Source organism: Erithacus rubecula (assembly GCF_903797595.1).
Source record: "Erithacus rubecula genome assembly, chromosome: 14".
NCBI classification, from domain to species: Eukaryota; Metazoa; Chordata; class Aves; order Passeriformes; family Muscicapidae; genus Erithacus; species Erithacus rubecula.
In genome coordinates, this window is record NC_136666.1 from 9,275,169 (window position 1) to 9,298,231 (window position 23,063).

At 46.4% G+C, this 23,063-nt stretch overlaps 1 protein-coding gene across 1 annotated transcript in view; it reads left to right on the forward strand.

The window, feature by feature from the left end:
- The first annotated feature begins 10,134 nt into the window (after window positions 1-10,134).
- The window catches only part of ABHD2 (abhydrolase domain containing 2, acylglycerol lipase), a 38,099-nt gene continuing 25,170 nt past the window's right edge, over window positions 10,135-23,063 (forward strand). Inside the window, exons 1-3 of the mRNA XM_079318223.1 lie at window positions 10,135-10,195; window positions 19,430-19,511; window positions 20,330-20,530. Of these exons, the coding sequence (XP_079174349.1) occupies window positions 20,337-20,530 (194 nt within the window). The 5' untranslated portion in view covers window positions 10,135-10,195; window positions 19,430-19,511; window positions 20,330-20,336. The remainder of the gene's footprint in view (window positions 10,196-19,429; window positions 19,512-20,329; window positions 20,531-23,063) is intronic.

The following is a 23,063-nucleotide window of genomic DNA, read 5'->3' on the forward strand; positions in this document are numbered from 1 at the left end:
CCTTGCAGGTAGCCAGACTTCCCTGTTTAGTTTCTTGAGCAACAAAAGGCTTCCACACTCTCTGTCCTTTGCACCAAAAGGTATAGCTTCCTTAAGCACAGGCTGTACATTTAGGAATGCTAATGTTTAGGAATCAGAACTTCAGGACCAATCAAAAAATCTAGATGCTGAACATCCTTGGGGTATGGAAAGCTCCATAAGGCTACTGAGAGCCCTTCAGGATATCTAAAACTTTCTGATTTAAAGGGAAGAAGGCAAAGGGCAGCACCATCCCCTGGTTTTGCTCTGCTGCCCACTGCTGATCTTGTCGGAGCTCAGATGAGATTCCAGCCAGTTTAACTTCAAGTCCTTTGCTCTAACCTAAATAAACAAGATTATACCCAGCTTAGAGCTGGTGTGTCTGTGTAAGGTACTTAATATAAGCACCTTTATATAACCCCCCTCTCTGAATCCTTTGCAGTCTTTAAGGATTTATCCTTGCTTATCTCCAGCAGAAAAGGTGTTGCCTTCATCTTCGTTTGGCAGATGGAAAACCAGGGGCTGGAGGGGCTCAAGGGAAGGACATATTTCCCTTTATTTTTCCATCCAAAAGCGAGACATGCAGACTTGGCCTCTTACAAACACAGCTTCATCAGCCAGTGGTAACAGCACCACTTCCAAAGGTCATTTGTAAATGCTATAGCAGGAATTACCCTGGGAAATACCTGTCTCTTCACTGGTGATGGATTAGCATCGACCTCAGGGCAGGATTAAAGCCCTGCAGTGGTGGTGGTTCCCTGTGGTGCCCACCTCAGAGCACTGCCCAGCACAGAAAGGGCACAGTCCATGTCCCAGACTTGCCTTGCCCTTGCCTTGCCTGTTACTTGGGAGCACCAACATGTAATAGGAGCCCACAATCCATGGTACACCACGGTGCTTAATCGAAACCCCTGATGGATTAGAAGCTATGAGCAGTCTGACCATGCCTGAGCACCAAGCAGATACCATAGGAAGATAAACCATGGCTCTTTTGTCCTTTTTCAGGAAGCTCTTTGAAAGCTCCTGCCTTGACACAAAGCACTAAATTGTGTACTTGATAGCTTTATTATCCAGGCTCTTGTGATAACCCAGGTTTCTGTGGCAGGTTTCTGATCCTCACCCTGTTACCACACTCACAAGATCCTTCCTTACTCAAGCCACCAATTTGGTGCCTGTGCTTCTGGCTTGATGGAAGGTCCTCCAATGCCTGCAGGGCTAAAGGCAAGCTCACAGTCTGATTAAACATGGGGCTTGATGGCGCTAATGCTGTATGAATATGGAACAACACTAATGAACTCTAATGAGCTAGACCACAGGGTTTGTTTTCAAGAGCCCAGAACCTGTCCTACCGGCTGGTGGAGAAGAGGCAGTTTGCTCATTACTGCACGCTCCCCTCCCGCCCATCCATGCCGAGAGAGGCTCTGCCCAGGTGGAAGCCTTATTCATTTGTAAAGCTGTCTTTTGATCTCCGTATCTCGAAGCATAATGAGAATGTTTGAACCCTGCCTGTCCCACCCTCTCCGTACCTCCCACTTGCTCTGATTCCCCAAAACCTGGCGGGAAAGGGGAGAACTGCCACAGCTCTAGGATTCACTTCTTCCTGGAGAGAAGAATATTTGTGGTCTTCTGAAACAGTTCAGTAACCACAACCATGGCTGATGTAGCAGGAAGGCTCCAGTCCCTGCACACCTTCCTCTCACTCACACACACACCTGACCCTGTGAAGGAATCCAGAGTGACAACACCTCAAAGGCAGTTCCTTATTCCCCTTGTTTCCCCTGGCCAAAGCAGCTCTCAGAGGCCACCTGGAGCCACTTGTGCCCCTAGCTGGAGAGGCTGGTGACCACTGATGCAGGATGCTGGCTCCTGTAGGACCTTTGCTCTGGAAGGAAGTGTCTGGTCCCTTTCGCTGGAGCTGCTGCAGGAGCTCCCGTGCTGGCAAAGAGCCTTACATCCCCCTCATCCTGTGACCCATCAGAGCCTTGCCCTTATGTCTGTCTCCCATCCTGGATCAATCCTGCACTGCTGGCACACCAGTTGAAGCTCCTTCTCGACCACTTCCTGCCCCTTGGGCTGCAGCCTCCGGAGCCGCAGCGGAAACCGCAGCAAGAGCTCGTTTGGCACCACGGTCTGTGTCCAGGAGAGCCGGCTCAGCCGCTCCGTCACTCCTCTCCCATGGCTCCTCCTCCCTTCAAAAGGAAATAACAACAAGCTCCAAGGCAGCCATGTGTCCCCAATGAAAGCCATCTGTCAGAGCCATCGCCAGGGTCTCAGCGGGCTGCTGCCTGGCCGGGGTGTCCAGCCCCGCCATGGAGAAGCGCACGTAGCCAGTCCCAGGGGCAGCACGCACCCAAGGGGACACGAGGCTGCAGCAGGGGATGCCACGGGATGGCCAAGCAGCTGTGTCCTCCCCAAGCACCCTGCCTGGGGCTGTGCTACCTCCCTTCTCAGCAGCGACAACAACTTCCAGGCAAGGAGCCAGCTGATAGCTCTGACATCCACAGATGTCTCCATGCAGTTCCCATGCACACTGTTTGGAGTGGTGAAGAGCTCCCTAGAAGAAGTGGGCTGATGGGCAAGGGTATGTCCCCAATTCCTCTACCTGCTTCACAAATTTACTCCAAGGGATATTTGCTAGCGCTTAGTTGTGTGACCCTTGTAAAGACTCCCCAGTGTTTTTCCCTCCCTGCCAGGAGGTTTATGCTAACATGTTTTTACAACATGCATTCAGTTAGTGATACTCCATATGTCCTCTGCAATCACCCCTCCTTCTCAGTGGGATCTCCCATCATATCAACTACTTTGTCCAGCTTCCAACAGAGCCTTTATTAGAGCATGAATCCATTTGCCTTCTGCCATCAAGTCCCCCTCCAGGCATTTTCACATTTCAGTGCTCCCTCTCCTTGTCCTGCCCCACAGATCAGTCAATAACAGTACATCCCAGCTATTCTGCATTTATCCAGTGTTCTTGGAGAGTTAAGCAGCTGCAGCTCCAGTATTTAGTCCCTCTACATCTCCAGCTGGCAGTGGGTTGCAGCCCTGAAAGTCCCAACAGTAAAACCAGTCACTCCCACTGCAGACATCCAGAGCAGACACAGAGTGAAAACATGTAGGTTCAGCAGCACCTCAGCTCCAAACAGAGCTTTGCAGCCTACCACAGAATTCTCTTTGGTCCATGCTCTGGGCCAGGTTTGTTTATACCTCTTTAAGATGTCCCCCAGGGATCTATGGGTGCAGCTCCAGCACCTCCTTCAGCATGTGTGATGGGGCCAGGGCAGTAATTATGGGCTGGTGTAGTAATCTGTGTCCAGTTTAGGAAGCTCTCTTCCAGTCCTTGCTAACCCACCTCAGGACTGAGGTAGAAAACAGAAGGGAGGTCACCTGCATCATGATCTGATGTGGCTCATTTCTGTGAGCAGGGCTGGCTTCTTGACACTGTGCTGCACACACCACCCACCTGAAAGAGCCCCAGAACCTCCCCATGGCCCAGAAGGAGGTGCAGTCCCTTTAGCTGTGAATGGGGCTCCTTTGCAGTCTTCCTCCTCTGTTGTCTGCCTGCATCTCCTCACTTTTGGTAGGTAGTTTTCTGCAAGACCTGAGAACCGAAGAACATATCTACCTGTGCTTCCTCCTGCTCCAGCTCCACCTGCACACCCGCCCCAGCTGCTGCAGGCAGGGAGAGCAGCTGTGCCAGCTGTGGGGACAGTGACCCAGCCGCAGGCCGGGCGGCAGGGCTGTGTTTTGCAGAGCACGTGCAGCCCCACGCAGGAGGCACGTTTGCTCCTGCTGCCTGTGGTTGCTGGCAGCCTTTCCAGGGAGCAGCTCTCTGCTCACAGAGCTGCTTGTTGGGGAGCGTGTCGTGTTTTTGCCTGGGCCTGCAGCTGCCTGTCAGCTGCTGTACAAACACAGCCCTGTCTCCCGTGCTCCCCCCGGCCTCTCCTCACTCCTCAGCCCTGCTCTTTGCGGTGCTCAGGATTAGCCACACCTCAGCTGGGTAAACAGGAGCTGATCCTGCCCCATCAGCCGGGGGCTTTGCAGCCTCAGCTGCCGCAAGCAAGAAGTGCTCCTTTATTTTTCTCCCAAGTAAATCTCCCTTTCATCATTCAGCAGATCTGAAGCCCTTAATTGGACACAGCAGTGGATGTGATCCTCTGCATTGGTTTAATCTTCTATTTTCGCTCTTTATCCTTTTGTTTTCTTTCTTTACCCTTCTATTCTCTGCTTTAGTTCCATTCAGCTTCCTTATCTTCTGATCTGTTCCTCATTTCCTCACTCCTTTTACCCACTTTTTGCTTTTACACCCATCTGAGAAATGCCACCCTTCCTTTCTGTATGTCACCTTCTCAGTGCTAAATAATAAACTATTCTGGTATGAAAAAAAAGCCCTGGAGGTTGTCTGTAACTCCAGCCAGCACCTTAGTCTTCATCTGAGCTCAGAGGCAGCATTTCCTGCAAGTTTTTACCTGGCTCTGAGGGATGCTGAGCAGGGAGGAGGAGGACACCCATTCCCTGCAGCACAGCACCCTCTAGCTCCGCTGGGGCGGTAGCTCTTTCCTGAGCTGGAAGGAAGGAAGGACCTTCACCATCATCACTCATCACTCAGCCACGCATCCTCCCATCCTGCCACACTCCCTACATGTCCAGCCCTGCTCCCTGCCCGTCCAGCCCTGCCTCACTCCGACAAAATCCTCCTGCAGCATTACTGCCAAATCCCAGGATGGATTTAATGGGAGCTCCGGAGGTCAGGATCTTAAAGCTGGTCTGCTCTGAGGAGATGTGTGGCAAATCAGACGTCATTTCCCAAAAGTTGAGACATCGGTTTTGCAAGGTGAAGGCTGCAATGAGCTAAGGTGGAGTCAGCCTAGAGATGGGGTCATTACACAGCATCAGCAGCACTGTTTATTTCCTCCAGCCCATGCAATGCTTCAGCTCAGAGGTGGTACAAAGGGAAGTGCTGTTCCTGCAAAGCCAGGTGAGGTCAGCCAGAGGAGTGGACTGCAGCAGCTCTGTAGTTGCTTTGTTTTCTCAAGACACTGATCTGCAGCCTTCCAGGTGCCTGTGCATGTAAAAGGGTAGTCACCCCCAGCTCACCCCTGGCCATGGTGGCAGACCTTCACTAGTTGGCTGTGACTGCCAGTGCATCTCCAGGAAAACATCAAGCTGATGGAGATGCTCTGGATTAGCCTTTCATCCCAGCCATCCCACTGCTCTTTGCAGCTTCCTGCTCACCTACCCACCACAGCAAACCATGCTCCCATGGAACCCAGCAGCCTCACCCACAACTTTCTTCTCTGTACCAGCATCAAACCTGTTTCGTCTCACCCCTGCTTTCTTCTACACTTCCAGGAAACAGAGCTCTGGCTCTCTGCTCCCAAACACCATCACTCATTCTCCCAAATCACAACTGTAACCATTTCTTTTGTACTCACCATCATCCAAACACTGTTGTGTTCTCCCTCCCTCCCAGATCTATCCTAATTCCCACTATTTTGGCACAAAATCAATCTTCCGCCTCCACTCAATTTATTTCCATGAATATTGCTCTCTAGGAAAAGGTCCTTCCCCATTCCTCAGGCAATACTAAAATTTGGATTTTTACAAGGGGCTGCTAATCACATTCTTCAGTTCACTGAGCATTTCAGTTTGCAGGATTGTAACCCTGCATTCTCCTCAGGCACCACTACTTCTATGGAAACTTTTCCACAGCAAGCATTTCACATGCAGCCACTGAAATAAAAAAACAAAACCAAAAACCAAAACAAAACAACAAAAAAAAAACCAACATAAAACTGTGGTCTTAGCAGATTCCCTTGCCAGCTTTCTGAGGCGGGACAATCACAGTTTTTCCAGACTCCAACCTCAGGAACACACTGTAGAGGCAAATGTCAGACAGACCTCTTGGGATTAAACAGAAGACCAGCGGTTTCCTTTATTCAGTATGACATCTTGGAAACTCTCCAGGAGAAGCTCATACATCCTTGTGGCTCTAGTACATCCATTTGTCTGAATCCACCCTGCTTTCCCTCAGATGCCTCCTCTCCTGCTCTCACTGCCTACCAGGCACCTGCTGCTCTGATGCCACCTGCCCTGCACAGAGCCCTCCCTGCTTCTGCAGGTGGCTTTAGGGACAGATGCCACACCAAAGCACTGCCTGGCTCCTGCAGCTGTATCTTAAGATACCAAAATGTGTGAAAGGGGCAGAAACAGCTCTAACTGAACAAGAGATGACATTAGAGGTAGCATTAGAGGTGGCTGCAGGGAACAGGTCTGCTCAGCATATCAGCTTGTGGTGCAGAAGGTATCCTGAAGGTAGGAATTTCACCTAACCAGACTCCCTGGAAAATCCAGTAGTATTGTGGCACAGATTCCTTTCAGAGAGGCACAGATGCATCCTCCTCCCAGACCACTAAGATTGTTTGTGGAGCCAGGCAGGGTTCAAGTGCTATGGAGCAACCAAAATCAGGACCAGCAGCACTGCTGATGCCAGAGAGTGGTTTTCAAAACCTCTTCCTCTGGCCAGCAGCTGTGGCTGGATGTGGGATAAAAGCAGTGAGCTGGCTGCTGGGAAATTGTGGACAGAAGCAGCAGAACACAGCCTGGTAAAGCGCTCAGCTCAGTGGCATTCCTCTTTTGGCCTAAAGAATTCAGGAATGCAATAGCCCATCTGCTCTGAAATGATCAGTGAAGCTCTCTGTATAAGCAGTCTGAACCCTCTCGGGTTTGGGAGAAAAACAAAAAAAAAGTGAGTCAGAAAGTCTCTAGCAACAGCTTTCAGCCATTAGAGACCAGAGCCTGTGGTCTAGAGGGGACAAAAAGGTGGACAGCAGTACCCAGAAGGGCTGAGGTCAGTCACTTCAGTTCTATAATTAGGAAATAAATAGCATGCTAAATAAACCCAGAGTAGAAGCTTTTGAGGAGCGTGACAGAGCTGGCAAGGAGCAGCTGAATGAGAATGTGATGGAAAAATACTGATCAGGTGGGCCACGTGCCACCTCCCCAGCTGGTTTGTATGATGCAGCCATTCTCCCATCCCTGGCATTTGCCTCTGTACTTTGCCAGCTCCTCAGGACACAGGCTGGTCTATTTAGAGCTCTGCAAAGTGCCCATTACTCTTTTAGACACCATTTTCAGAAAATATGTAAGAGTCCAAAGAGCACTGTGTCTCCAGATCCAGCAGGCTCGGTAACAGCACGGCTCTGCAGCCCATGAGCCAAAGTCTCACTAGCACTGCAGGGAAGGCAGAGCAGGAGAAGAGGAAAAAGCATTGCCTTTATTTCCATCTGCAAAGCTTTTTTGTGCTCACATGTCACTGACAGGCACTTTGCTTATTTTCAGCTGGCAATCAAACCCTGCCTAAGAGGTGTTTTCCTTTTTGCTCCCGCTACACACTGCCACAGATGAACACCCTGATGTTTCCTCTGGCAGAAAGGTTTCCTCAGGGGTGCAAAGTCCGCTGGAGTCCTCTAGCGCACAGCACGTTTGCTGAGCAGGAGAAAAGCTGGGCCAGGGGAAATGAAGCAGAAAAAGAGTTCAGAGTTGTGGCAGCAACAACCAAAAGAGAGAGGGATTTGAAGAACAAAAGGTGATTGTCACAACGGTGTTGCACGGGGGTGTCTTGGGCTGGTTCAGCAGCGCGTGGAAATCTCTCTGCCTGGTACCTTTCCAATTGATGTATTTTAAAAGGTGGAATTTTCGTAAGTCTTTTTTTGGCCTCTCTGTACAGAAGTAATTGTCTGCCCAAAGAACAAGACAAAGCTGCGTTCTTCCTATGCTTGTAGTTTCCAGCCTTTTGTCCATTTTTACAGTAGCCACACTGCTCAGAGAGGGATCCTCCTGTCTTTAAAGCATTAGGGTGTTCCTGGACACTCCCATCTCACCTCTCAGCAATAAAAGCAGGCAGAAAGATCTGCCGGGCTGAAGCAGCTAAATCCCTCCCTAGAAGGTTGGAAATGAAGCTCTGCTCTTTCCAGCACTTTTCCTTTGGGGATGGCTCGGGCTCCTGCTCAGATGGCATTTTCTGAGTATGACCTGTTTTCTGTGAGTGACACAGCCTTGCTCCTGCCTCCAGGCCAGAGCGCTCCACCCCTGACACGGGCACACACAGCTGCTCCAGCACCAGCCCTGCAGAGCCCACCAGCACATGGGCCAGAGCAACACTCACAGGGAGGGCAGCTTCCTTCACAACCCACGGCCCACCAGCTATTTTAACAGCCCCAAGTCGGATTTGCATTCCCAAAAGGTGCTTGCTTCCTCCCAGACATCCCTGCTCCCACGCTACAAGGTGCAGCTGGAACCTCTCAACGCTGCCCAAAGTAAAACACCACTGACTTGCTCTGGTTCTTCCCTCCCTTCCTGGAGATACAGCACCTTTTCCATCACTCCCTCCTTGCAATAAACACAGCTCAGATTTTGGCTCCCACTGCCACAGCCGCTTGTAAATTTATGCTGCCACCTCTTCAGTGTTCACCTCTCCTCAGCAAGAAGTGAGCAGCAAGTTTGGTTTGCTTTGTTTTATGACAGGTCCATAACAGAGCTATCTTCTAATAGCTGAGCTTCTCTCAGGTCAGAGAAATCTCCAACAGTCTCAAGGACTTAAAATAAAAGCCTTGCCTAGAGGCTCAGCTCCAGCTTGAGGTGTGTCTTCCCGCCCGGATTTGTTTTTTCCTGCCTGGATCAGATGGTGAAAGAACTAAGGTGCACCTGGAATCAATTGGACTGCAATTTTCTGTAATCAAACTCCAACACATTCCTCAAATACTCAGTTGAGTCTGATACCGGATGTTTATCTGCTGAGCCTATCTGTTAACTTGATCACAAGCATAACTCAGCTGCCTTGAGACACCAAAACCTCAGCCCAGCTGAGCCGCTGACAAATTTAGCAACCATAAACCCTGGGTATTTCCACAAGGTTAATTAAAAGATAAGGAATACCACTCTGTTTGACTCAGTGGTGTGGGATCACACCTGCAGTCAGCATGGAGGAGAGGAGGATGCTCTCTGTTTGTTCTGCCACCTTTACTCCAGAATCTCCCTCTGCCCTTACTCAGAGCTCCCTCCTTCCCTGTGACTCAGGCTACAGCAGTTACTCATCTCTCCACGTACACAGCGCCCTGGAAAATCTGACTTGCTCCTTGAGAGCTTTCTCCACGTAGGAAGCTCCAACACACAGTAAACAGAGGAAGCAAAATATGTGAAATGAGAGGAAGGATTTTTCCATCCAGTTATATAAAGCAACCATTAACACAGCTCAGAATGGTTGATGTTACAGCAACGTAACACACGGCTCTTTTGGAAGAACACAAAAAAATAAAAAAGTTCATTAATACTGCACTGTTGACTTTTTTAATCATATCAATTATTTTCCTCCCTGCCTTTCAGGGGCAGGGTCCATCTACCTCTGAGTGGAGCTCGCTGTCCCCGTCACACACCCCACTTGGTGGGACACTGCTGAGCACTCTGAGGGACCGGGTCCATCCCTTCACTGCTGCTGGCACAGCCCAAGGGTGGTGCCAGTGTTTGCCACACTGAGCTGGCCTGTGCGCCCGTGATTAACAAAGCCAGGGTGCTGAGGGCCCAGCCACTACTTTTAACGCTGGTGACACTGTTTCTAAAAGACGCAGTATTATGTAAGCAGCATCTAGCACCGGGCACACCACACGGATTATTGGCAGCCTGCAGGGATTTTGGTCCTCAAGACCACCGAGCTCCATGTCACTGAGGAGCAACAGCGTCCTTCAGCTAGAGCCGCTCCCCGCGTCACGGGCGGTGGCTCTGGCAGCAGGAAGCGGCGTGCGGCGACTGACACAGAGACTGCCGCCACCCCTCACACGCCGTGCCCCCAGGCCCCGCTCTGTCATGGCCGCGGCACCGGCGTCCCCAGCCCGCTGCCGCCGATCACCGTCTTCCGCCTGACTGACAGGTGCCCGAGCCATTGGAACCGCGGTGTCCCGCCCCCCGCTCCTCCACCAGCCAATGGCACCCGCGTGTCAGTGATGGAGCACCCGTCCCTTGCTCGGCTTCTGACCAATGGACACGCGTGCCTGGGCGGAAGCGGCGCGGCGGTGGCCAATGGGAGGGCGAGGGCGGCCGGTAAAGGGCAGCGGGCGGCGGGGCTGTGGCAGACGGGCGGGAGCGGCGGCGGGAGCTGTCGGGGCTTCGTGCCCGGCCGGGGCCGCAGGTGAGGTGGGGCCGCCCGGGAGCCCCTTCCCGCAGGGCTCAGGGGGCGGCCGGGCCTCTTTCCCGTGCCTCTCGGCGGCTCTGTCCCTGCCCAGCGCCGCCCTGCCGTGCGCTGTCTGCACGCCCGGCCCCGCGTGTTTGTTGCTCGCGGGGAGGTGGGGATGTCCCTCGGTGGGCAGTGTCCGGTCCCCTCGCGGCTCTCCCCGACGCTGGAAGCTCTGGGGGGTGGCGGTGCGGTGACAGTTCCGCCTTGGCTCCCTGGGGCTGTGCAGGGCAGGAGCCGGGGTGGGAGCAGCGCAGGGAGGGAAGGCCGAGCCGGGCTGCGAGCGGGAGCTGAGAGTGGTGTTTGCGTGAATGGGAGCCGGGGACTGTGCCCCTGTCAGGTCACGCTGCTCCCGCTAAACGAGGCTCTTCCGTGCTGCTCCCGCTCCCGGGTCCTGACCCTGCTCCGTGCATCGTGTCAGCTGCAGACCCTCTTCCTGCTGTGTACCCGCTGTTAGCTGTGCCATGGGACTGCTCCGTCTGCGCCTTCAGGTGTCACTTGTGACTCAACTGCAGCACAGGATGTGCCGGTGTATCTCTCGCAGTGGATGAGTTAAAGCTGCTGAGATCTCTCACCTGATGCTAACTTGTTTGCAGAGGTGTGTCAGGACCGGCTTTATTCACGCAGTTATGGCTGGAGGAATTGCATTCTGGACTTGTATTCTCGTGTGGGTTCCCTCGGAGAATTTATAGCAGCTTCCTCTTATTGTTGGTGAACAATTGTCACTGGTCTGGCAAGTACTAAAGATTCCTGTCAGCCTTTTAGATTGCTTTTTGGCTTTCACAGCACTGGTGCATCCTTCTGTAACAAATGTTCCTGACATATTAGTCAGCTAGCTGGTACAGTGTGTTCATCTTACATGCTTTATTTATCAATTATCATGCTAGCCATGTTCAGAACATTGCTTAGGTTGATGCATTCTAGTCCCTGCTGATACGATGTCCATAGAACACTCAGTTCAGTTGTTTGCATTTGTGGTATCTCATTGTCCTTGATAATGTCTATTTCCTGTGCAGGGAGTTTTGTTATTGACAAGTAGTCTTGGGTTGCTATCTTGTCTTTCATTTGTTGCATTCTCTCTGAGGTGCATGCTTATTTCTCATATCACAGGAGAAGTTTCAATAGCTTCTCTACCTCTTCTTAGATCAGTGGCCATGCAGCCATTCTTCCTATTCTAAACATCACTTATTTTGGTCTCAAAGTGAAGAGTTCTTCCAATCTCCTGTCTTATTCATAAAAATAATTGCTTTTGCATAAGAAGTCCTCTGTGTTACTGGGTGAATTAGCTGCACAAAAGGTGAGGCAGACCTAAGATTGTACCAGACTGTCTCTTTTAGGTGTGGAAAAGATGTAGAGGTTGTGGATAAAACCTTCTGTCTTGCAGAACTGCCTCTAAAGAAGTTAAACTTTAAAATTAGCTTGTTCTACTCTTCTTGTAAAAGCTGCATTTCTCTATTTAGGGAGTGAATAGTGGCTTAAACTCTTAGTGTTTCATAAAGCTACTTTATTAAACTTGTCATGTGAAAATTCAGAGATTAACACATTGAAAGAATTATTCTGGGATGTGGCACTGGGAAGGAAATATGGCAAAATAACACCCTTTGACCTTGACACAGGCATATGAAGATATTTTCTGAGTCTACTAAGTTCCAGCTATACTCTGGATGGGATTTGGTGCAGGATAGCTTTAGAGCAGTGAAATGCCTGGTACTACTGGATTTACATTGTCCTGTTACCTTTTTTCTTCCATATCTCTTGTCACTTTATCCAGACTTTCACACTCCCAGCTCTGGCAGTACCAGAACTTGGATTAATCTAAGCAAGAACAGGAACTCTGGTAGGAGTGTAAGTGCTGAGTTCTTGGATGCTTGTAATTCCTACTGAAAGGTGCAAAGACTATCCTGAAACTGGTCACTTGGACTTGTCAGCAAAAGCCTAAGCAATCATAATTCATTAGTACTTTGGAGTCTTCATCTACACATCTGAGTTTCTCTGGGAGAGTGTATTTCATGATGTTACAGCTCTGAATTGCCATTCTTAATGTAATATAGATGAATTGCTCTTCTGTGCAAGTATTTGCCCTTCTTCTGCCTATATATCTTGCAAAGTTTAAGCTTATATGTAGTGAAACACCTGATCAAACTCGGCTAATTTAATTTCACTGTGCAAGGGCACACTGTCCTTCTTGTGGAGAAGCAAAGTCCCACTTGCCCAGCATATCTGGGTGGCACTGATGGTACCCTGTGGGGCAGCTGTCTTAGCCTTTTCTGGCTCTAGGAAGGCTTCTAGACCCAAGGGCTTATCTTTCCTTCAGCTCTCTGTTTACTTAATAATAAAGATTGTCTCTGACTGCCAGCTTTATTCTGCCAGTATCAGGCAGCAGTAATTGAAAATGCTTTGCAAAGCAGTTTAGTGCAAACCAGGTGCTTGAAACGTCATTGTGCCCGAGCTCTTAGAGGTAATGACAGTGGAAGGCGGTGCCAGACTTGGCAGAGAACAGATTTTTATCTGTATCTCTAGACTGACCAAGTGCAGTTGCCTATTACTCTCTCTGCTGTTGAGAAATGCTTTCATTTCCCCTTATCAGGGGTTCAGTCTGGACAAAATAAATGACATTAACAACTTCCTCTGCTAATATGGGCTGTGAATACTGCAAACACCAAAACTTTTCTGAAATGTCTCGTGTCTTATTTGTAAGTAACTGAGCTATAGCCCTATTCAGGGCATTGAGTGCTCAAAAAGTATACCATGTACAGGCCCCTCATAGGAAGGGACAAGTGACTGACTGCTACTGAGAGGCTCACTGTTGAGTAGCTTGTCCTGCTTCTAAACTTACCTCAAAGGTGCTTTTTTTATAGAGCTGCAGGTTCCAAAAAGCTTGTGCAGAGAGGGTTCAAGCCTGGCTCTCCCTTATCTGGAACACCCAGTTCTGTGAAGTGTTGGTTGAGCATATGTGAATATGGAGGGTTGTACTAAGTGAAATGAGCACATCCACAGTCATTTACAGTGGACCTCCCTGTAAGAGGTAAGGACAAAATGTCCTAGAATGAGCCTGTAGTACCCCAGCCTGCCACTGATTCAGCAGGAGAGAGGGCAATGTAGCTCTTTGCACGTGGAATTGCTGGTGACTGCTGTAGTGCTCCAAAACCTCTCTTAGCTGCAGTCTGGGAGAAGGTGAGTAGTCAGCAGTGGTGGTAGCTGTGTGTTGGTCAGCTCCTGACTCTTCGTGTGTAGTTCTTCTGTCCTGAAACACTTTGCTTCATTTTAAATGTATTTGTGTGAATTATGTTACTCCTCTAGTGTGATCCTTCTATCTTTCATGGACAGGCTGTGAGAGAATGACTCTGCAAATCTTCTGCTCCCCTGTGGAGAGGAGCTGCTGTCAGGGGAACAAAGTAAGCAAGGTTTTTAAAGACCTCAGTGAAACCAGCACCTCAGCTTTTCATCATGTTCAATATAGGTGTTTTCAGACTGCTTGAACTGGTCTGTTCTCCAATAAAATTCTCTTACCTGTGATTTGTTATTGGTGGGCTTTCTCTGCTGTGTGTGGAGTATGTTCCCCACTTACTCAACCCTCTAGCTGAGCAGACAGCTGTGATGTGCTTGGACTTTGAGCTGTTCCTCCAGTATGTTCAGCTGAGCTCAGTGGCAGTGTGGGAATGAAGGGGTTGGAGCCAGAGGATAAATGAGGCTTTAACAATGTGATGCTTCAAAATATAATGAAGGAATAGAGCAGGCTTCCTTGAGGAGGGTTAGTCCATAATGCAGTTTTTATTAGCTCTCTCAGCTCTGTGGCTTGATTCCAACAGCATTCCCTCAACTACTGAGCGTGGTTTGTTGGGTTCTCTACAGTCTGTTTATTCCATTTCTTCCCTTGAGCTTAATGCTGCTCCCTGGCACAGTTATGTGGTAGGCAAGGGACACCTGCTAATGCTGTAAGACTGAGGAAAGGTATTGCCCAACATTTCTCTCTGTACCTAAAAGTTATCTTGACCTCTTCTACAAGGACCTGAAGCTTTGCCCTGTGGTTATGTAAGGTGGTGGTTAGGGAGACAGTCCCAAGTCTCTGCATCTTATCTTAAAAGAAAGGCTCATGTTATTTGAGCAAACATAATTAATTGGTTTCTGTGAAGTCAGAATCTGATCCTGTCTTGGTTTAATCATGTTCATGAGGTGTGTGCAATAAAAACTAATGCAGAGGTTTTCACTCCATTTGACAAGAACAGGAACTAGGATAAGGTGACATAATAAGAACTCTATATAGCAGCCTTAGGTAATGTATAAAAGCTGCCTGTCCTGAAGTGTTCCTGGTTAGTTGAAATGATATTGTGGGGAAACAAAGGTGGTTCCTCTAGTTAAAAGGAAGTGAAAATCAAGGCTCATTTGACTGTAAATTAACCTTCTTAGAGAAGTGAGAGTGCTGAAGAGCCTTTAGCCCTCTTGGCTATAAATTTATTCTTGAGTGTATTTCTAGGCAACCTGCCTTGGGATGTACACCCATCCCTCTGAGATGCTTGATTTCTGCTCTGAAGGTGTAGAATTCCTCAAGGGCAAGGTAAAACACTCTAATTTGAGGTATCTGTCTTTCTGAGTGTGTTGATGGTTCTTTTTGCTATGAACTTTGTCCCTGTAACCTCACAGTACCTCTAAATTTAGTATGAGCCAAGTATTGTAACTGATGAAAAGGTCAAGTTCCAATCAAGGCACCAGCCAAGAATTCTTTTTTTTTTTAACAGGGTGTAAACAATACTTGCTGGTTTCTGTATTTGCCAACCAGCCAAATCCTGGCCTGGGTATGGCCCTGGCACAGGGAAGGATTTGCACTGAGGAGTTCAATAGGTTGTCCAAATAGTGGTTTTTAGGCATCCTGGTGATGGGGCATGTCAGTGTGCCCTCTTTATTTGGAGACAAAATTTGTCACATGTTGGACACCAAACCTGAGGTGGGCTTTGCCAAACTCCTGAGTACTGACTGCACTTTATCTCTCATGGCCACATCTAACCCTGAACTTAAGTGCCTTAAGTGCTCAGCTAATTCTTAATTATACCCTCTGTGCTTTGAGGTCTGAGACTTAGCTGGCTCTTCTAAATGGCCAGAAGTACTCAGTGATGCATCAATATCTCAGCATTTGCTTCTGACGTGCTATCTGAGCCACACTGAAGGTAATGGGAGGTTCTGGGTAGCTGCCAGTCTCAAGATAAGTGGTGTTATGACTTGGTTTTTGTGCTTAAGCTGATGAGGCATAGTATTGGTGTGGCCCTAAAATACTTGTGTCTGTGTCAGTTTCAGGGAACAAAGCAGTTTAGACTTAATGCTTTGCTGGAAAAACAAAGACTTTTTTTATCCAGCATTTGTATAAAAAGACAGGATAAGGTACTGTGCAATAAAGCTTGAGGCTTTCTTCATGAGTCCTCTTACAGAGGTTCAGTATTTGTGTAGCTTGTCCTCCAGTGCTTAGTCTGGCAGCCTTTCCCAACAGGGCACATGCTTCAGAGCCTTTCTCAAGTGTAGTCATCTTCATCTGGATGGTCTCTAAACATCATCCTCTGCATTTAAACCACTGAAAGCTCAGCACTGTGACACTTGTGTGCTTCCTGAGTGACTTTTGAGTTATACACTGGCATAAAATTTTATTTAAAAAAAACCATGCAGTGCTCTGACTTTTTGCCCTTTCCTTAATAAAGTTCCTTTCCTCATAATGTGGTTCTAAATCCCTTACCTGGTAGTGACAACCTTGTACCTTCTAGTTTTGCAGTGTATTTTACATAAAAGTCATTAGCATTGGCTGATATTAAAGTTTATTAATTTCCTGGAAACATTCTGTAAAGAACTAACTTCAGCCTTCCTCCTTAAAAAGGTGGGAAAAACCCCCACCTTATTTCTGATCCCAGTCTGCCTGGGCACAGCTCTTTAAAGTGGGGTGGGCTTGCTTTCCTCCAGTCTGTTATTCCTGCTTTTCAGAGTTTTATTCCCAAACAGACACTAAAATATATTAAACCAGTCTGAGAAAAGTCTGATATGTTAGTTAACAAAGTCTACTTGCTTAAAAATGTCAGAAAAGGCCTCTGACTGGAGAATAGAATATCTTGTTAGTGGAACCCCTTTCAAAGAGGCCTTTGCTCTTTGTGTTCCATATACTGCATCCTTGCATTAGCCCAAAGCATTTCTAATGCTTCAGTGAAATAAATGAGTCTGCCAAGCTTTCAGTGGCTTGTTAAAAGGCCTGAGTGGGGAGGATCCTGTGGGAACAGCTTCCTTTTAATATTTTTGGTTTTTTAGTATTGACTTTCCAGTATGAAGAGTCAGACTCTGCTTCCATGGGTGGAGGAGCTATACAAGTTTGGTAACACAAACTTGTAAATCCTATGTGTGCCTTGTTGAGTCACAGTGACTTTTGTCCCTGGAAGTTTCCTCTCCACAATAAACCTGAAACTGCAATGTATACAGGTCCTGGATTTCTTCATAGTTGTGAATTTACTTACTGTACAAGTAAATAATCTCATTATGGCTTTCCCAGAAACCCAGTGTTTCTGAAAGGCTGCACAAAGAATTTGCTGTAGTTCTAGTGGCTTTTGTTGTCCTTGTGTCTGTTTCTGTCTGGAAAGGGTGAGTTTTGGGATATTTTTCTTGTTATACTTGCACAGATGAAGTGCACTATGTTAACAGTAAATACCACAAATCCAGCACTTGCTTTCCAGTGATTTTTAAAGTTATCCCTCTGTTAAAATTGGGACTTAAAAACATTGCTTGAGAGGGCTGTGGGTCTTTGGGGCTGTCATGCCTGTAAGTGTTTTAAAAAAAGAAAAAGTTGTGCAATTGAGGTGCCTCAAAATAATGTCCTTGAGGCCAAAAGCTTCTGTGGATTCCTCAATGTGGATCTCAAATGTTTTGATGGATGGAAAGGCTTGATTGCTTCCCAGAAGTGAATCTGATGTTTTGTATTTGGAAAAAGCCAAATGTTTGTCTGTTTAGATTAATGTTGACCCAGTTAGAGGAGATTCTAGATTAAAATTTGTCTGGCTCAACCCTGTGGTTATCTATTTTTTTTTTTTAAGCAGACAAATTTGAGTCAATGCAAAAAGGGTTTAACAAAACAGAAGCAAGGTGACCTCATCCCAGCTGGTTAGAGGGAGACATTTGTCCTATGTGATTAGAGGCAAAGCTCAAATCCATTTTAGTAAGCTAAACCCTTGAAATTTTAGAGCTGAGTGCATTGACTCAGCCCTTGCAAATCTGCCCTGGCTGAGACAGGTCTGTTTAGGTCTTCAGAAATACTAGACTGTAGAGGAAGTGCCTCAGGTGACACAGCTGAATCCACAGGGCATGGTGTCTTCATGGACTAGATCCACTACTTTAAAAAACACTGCAGAAAGTTGTGCAATTGAAGCAGTGCCAGCTTTGTGTTGCATCTACAGGCTGATCTGAGCCTTTGGGTAAAGACTTTGACAAATACATGAACCCCTTGCACATGTTTGAGGTGTGTAAGTTCTGTGAACGTGTTTTGCTGTCTAAAATGGAAAATACTAGTTCATAAGTGTCAAAGCATAATCCTGCCTACAAACAGCTGATTTTTCTGGAAGTAATGGCAAGCTGCTGTTCTGTTTTAAGGGAGTGACAGGCTAACATGAGAGATAAAAGTATCAGAAAAGATGTATGTGTTTGTAATCTGAAGATTATATGGGAGAGAACATTCTCAGGGAGATAAGGTTTACTTGGATCAATTATACTGAGTCACTTGTACAAAATCCTAATGACTAATTGTGCTCAGTTAAAAATTCACTTAAGGTGAAAGCTGTAAACAGCAAACTAGCTTAAAATCCAGGTGTCAGTATTGTCTCTGGTATTAGTGTATTTTAATTTTTTGAGTGGAACAATTATAGGAAGATGTTAACTGGGAGTTTGATCTGAGAGATACTTGCTTGAGCACCTGATTGTCCTTGAGTTCAGAACTGCTCTGCTCTTCAGCCAGTTGTACCTTCCCCACTAAAGCCATTGCTGCAGTTTTCCTGTTGTCTCCTACAGAACTGATGGTGGTGTTGGTGAAAGCTTACCAAATAGAGATGTAGGAGAAACATTCTGCAGCTAAATATTGTACCTGAGCTCTTTTCATGGTGCCCATGTAATCTTCTGAGCAGAAGAATAGAATACTTTTTGTGGCCCATCCTCTTCCTTCTACTGTGAAGCTCAGAATTGAAAAACAGAAGTTGGGGAGTTGCCCAAGATTAAATGTCTCTGCTTCCCTCAGGCTTTTCTGCTCTGCAGATGGTTGTGGTGGCAGAAACTTGCAGCTTTCCAGCACACTGTGTATCAGTAAGCAGTGCCACACGTGTTTTCTTCCAAGGGGTTTTGGTGTAGCTACCCTGAGAACAGAAAATACTTGTGGCTCTTTACCTGCTCTAGAGGAGAGCAAGGCTTTGGTATGGTCTGTCGTGATAGTGTGCTTTCCATTTGGAAGCAGCTGCTGTGATAGAGAGCAGACAGTTCTGGAGCTTTTCCTGGAAGCTCCGAGTCCCCATCGATTTGTTGTGCCTGTGGGAAGGCAGTTCTAATAGCAAGTATTGCTTACACTTCTATGGTCACAGACTGAAAGCTTTCTCTTTTATTGGCATCATCAAGTTCTTGTAACAAGCTTTCTTCAATGTGCATTAGTATTAATTAGGTGGCTGTGTCTGAGCCTCCTCCTGTGGCTCCCGAGACATTGAAGTGTGATATGTTGTAACATCTCAAAAAGCAAGTGTGGGAACAAGCAGAGACTGTTTACAAGCCTCCATCTGTAGGAGTGAGCTGCCTTGCTAAGCCTGGGTAAAAGTAGCAGGAAGCTTCTTTCAGGCTGGCTTCACACTTCGGTAACATTGTACATATTGCAAAGCTGAAAAGGGTATCCTGCTAATCCTCGTCCTTTAAATAGGAAGAGATTTTGGTAGGTTTTCTGCGTACAGTGTCTCTGTCTTGCAGAGATGAAGTTGCATTTACACACTGCAGATAAGTTAATATGCTGTAGGCAAGTGATCTCTTCTGGAATCTATCCACTGGCAGCAGATTTGTTGCAGATGGATCAGAGTTGGTTATGACTGACTGACAAATAGCTTGCAGTATCTGTGATAGGACCTCTGTATAAATTTGTGTTCATCCTTTCCAGCTGAGAACTGCAGTTTCATCAGTAATAAACAGTTTGCTTTTCCCCCTTTACAGGGTAGCTCAGGCAGCACGTGGAACAGCAACAAGTCTGCTGAGGACTGGCAATTTCTTCTAGCTTGAAGAAAATTTGAAATTGGTAAGACTTGGCTTGTCACTTAGCTTACTTGGGTTACCCATGTGATTTAGGAAAGACCCAGGGAAAAACCTGTCTCTTCAACAATAAATGCAGCCAGCTATTTGAACTATATGTTCAAATTAAGCTGCATTGGTTTAAGAATTTGATTTCAAGCTGGAAGGATGTTTTTTATATTTCTTTGCTTCTGTTCCTTTATTCTGAAGTCCTTAAAAAAGTAGATATTAATCTAGTCCTTCAGCTGCAGAACTGCAATGAATAAAAAAAATGCTGAAGATGCCAGTACACAAAGTAACCATCTTAAGTGCAGGCAGTATTTGGCACCAGTGTTCTCATGGCACTGCAAGGCTCAGGCTGAGGAGCTAACACAATAGTTCTTTCAGGTGCTCCTTTTAAAGTCTGGCATGTACACATGTGAAGGAACATGTGTCCAAAGCTGCCAAAGTGCCTTTTTAGCCTGGTTTTTCACCTAGCTTCTGTTTGACCTGGGTAGTCGTGGCCAAGATCCTGTATGTAGTGACTGGCTCTGGACCAGGGGCTGACACCTGAGACACTGGTGCAATTCTAGGGCAGCACTGATTAGAAATAAATCTCCTTCACAGCTGAAAATTCAGTTCTTCTTCTGTTGGTTGGGGTGTTTAGAATAATACCAACTAAATTTTCTTCCAACTTGGAAGTTGCTAGTCTGAGTTGGTATGCTAGGATTTCCTGACAGTGTTGACTGACAAATTTATTTGGTTGGCACAATTGTATATTTAACATGGCAGTTGATATACGTATCCTACATTTTATTTTTAAAAGTTTAATTTTTTTTTCTCCAGGCTGAAAATGAGTGCAATATTGGAAACCTCTGAGCTGCCAGCAGTGTTTGATGGGGTGAAGCTAGCTGCAGTTGCTGCTGTTCTGTATGTCATTGTTCGCTGCTTGAATTTGAAGAGCCCGACTGCCCCTCCTGAGCTCATTTACCAGGACTCTGCTTTGGCTCGCTTTCTGCTCAAATCCTGCCCACTTTTGACCAAAGAGTAAGTAGTGTATTTTTTTCCCCCATGTTGACCTGTATTGCAGGAAGAAGAGCTGCACTTACCCATTCTTCCTGATGTGTTTCATAGATTTGGGTTCACATGAATGTCAGGGTATACTCTTACTAAAATATATCTTTTCTAAGTCAAACATTTCTTTGTCTCAGGTACCTGAATTTATGACCAAGCCTTGTTGTGTGGAGTCTTCCATAGATGCATAGCAAAAGTCATCACTGTCATATTTAAAGAAGCTGTATGCTGGTATTATACTATGCCAGCACCAATAGCCCACTGTCTGTGGAAATGGGGGATGGATGTAATCAGCACTTGTTCATGTTCTTGCACTCCTTTTTATTAGGGAAGGAATCTGTTGGGGCTCACAGGAGGGAAACATTTTCCTGGTGTGTCAGTGCCCTTATAATGAACACAGGGTTGGCTATTAGTTTTAAAGTGCTTGCTCTTATCTGAAGTACTTCAAGTTGATTGAAAACTAATGAAATTTATTACTGGTAGAGCACATCCTAACTAGTTTAATAAAGTAATGACACAGAGGCCAGCTCTAAGCCTGTTGAATACACTTTCAAATTGACCTTGTGTCAGCTGTGTATTTGAGTGGGCTGATCCCTGATCTTCCATTCCAAGACCTCCAGAATCAGTGCAGCTGCCCTTAGCTTCACCAAGAACATTCTCCAATAATAGCAAGCATTTAGTACAATTTCATGAGGCTTTGGAGGGACAAGGACTTTGATTACAGTATTTCTCTTCTGCAATCACTTTGAAAACTTGCAAGTCCTATTTAGAAGCTCTAAGTACATCAATTATATAACAAGTGCTGAGTGCAGCTGCATGAACTTTCCTTTTGGATCTCAAAAGTCAAGCTGACTTAAGAATAGTCATTTTAGGGGTGATGAGAGGCTTTTAGCAGTACTGTGTTAGGTGCCTTGATTACATAAGGTATAAGATGTTAGGCCATGGGGTCTGCAAACTTTGAGGAAACAAAGCATTACCTGTTGAAATTGGAACCCAGAGAAGGTTCTGTGATGCACTCCAGGTTTGTGGTAACATAAATGTGTTTGGATTCTTGATTGTGTACTGCCTTAACTGCAAAGCAATTCCTTTCCTAAAAAATACATTAAGGAGGTTTGAGTTACTTGGTATCAGATACTTGCCATCCCAGTGTTGCACTCCTGTATGAATGTCCCTAGTCACTGGAGGAGCAAGCATGAAGTTGTGCTGATTATCAGCCTTGAAGGCATATTAGTATCAGGCTGGTCTTTGGATTGTGAGCTAATTTGGAGTCCATTTATTTGCTATTTCAGCTCTGTTCTCACCCCACAGCCTCCTAGCACTGCTGTATTAGGGCCATGTCTTTGACTTCCAATTGGAGAACAAAACATTCCCAGAAGAGTGAAAATGCAAAGCATGTCTATCAGTATTTAGACATCTGTGCATTGATTGCAGGAGTGATGAGCTGCTTGCAGACCCCTGGTGTTGTGTTAATAGTGTGCACGTTTGGGTTGTTTGCTTGCTCTGGATCAGCTGAGCTCAGGCTTGCCAGCTTCTCTGAGAACTGTAGCAGTCATCTCCAGTACCTGGTGCTTGGGCAAAATATTGACAGACTTCCATGACAAAAGGAAGCAAACTGAACTGAAACTGGAACAAAATATGGCAATAGGTAGCTGTTCAGTCCTCTTCCCTCCATCTCTCTGTTAAGGAAGGCAGGACTGTTGGGGCTATACTTGCTGCTGGGAAATTGAAAGAGTTTACAGGAAAAACAGCTCTAAGATGTATATGTGATTATTTCTTTTTACTATTCTTGTGATGCTATCACAGACTTTTCTTCAATACAGAAAATTTTAAAAAATCAAATAAATCCTGTCTTTAGGCATGAAAGTCACCTGGAGACTAAAGGGGAACAAATGTATTTAAATTCCTGCAATTATGCATGAAACAGTTTGTAGGATAATTAGGAAAGAGCTATGTGAAAACAGCTTGTGCCATACTCCACCGAAAAATCTTGCAAGGCTTTGATTACTTGCTAATTATTCAGAGTGTTAGGAAAGCTGATTAAGCCACTCTTTTCAGATTCTACCATGAAAGCAAAATAAGTAGCCCAGCAATCCCTTCTGTTATATTAGTTACTGGGTTTGTTGTCAGATTTGTTTTAAGACCAATTCTTCTGTGCAGAGGAATGCTCATTGCTGTGAACTGGCTTTCAGACCTGGTTTGTTCAGCTCCTCCTTAAGGGAGGAAGGGGTGAGGGCACTGCTGTGAAAAACAGGCTGGTGGGGTGAAAATAACTGCCTGTTTCTGTTATCTGTGCAAGTGTTCAAAAATTCTGAGTAAACACTTTTGGACTTTATTTTCTCTTTATGGCACAACCTCACCTCTGGTTTAATTCAGTGCATTGTAACTGTGGTGTCATTCAGTGAGCCAAATGGTGGTTGATGAATAATTTAAGAACTTTGAATTGTAAAGCTGCCTGAGATGGCTGTGTGCCAGGTACCTTGTACTTGTAGATGTAGTACTGGTTTTT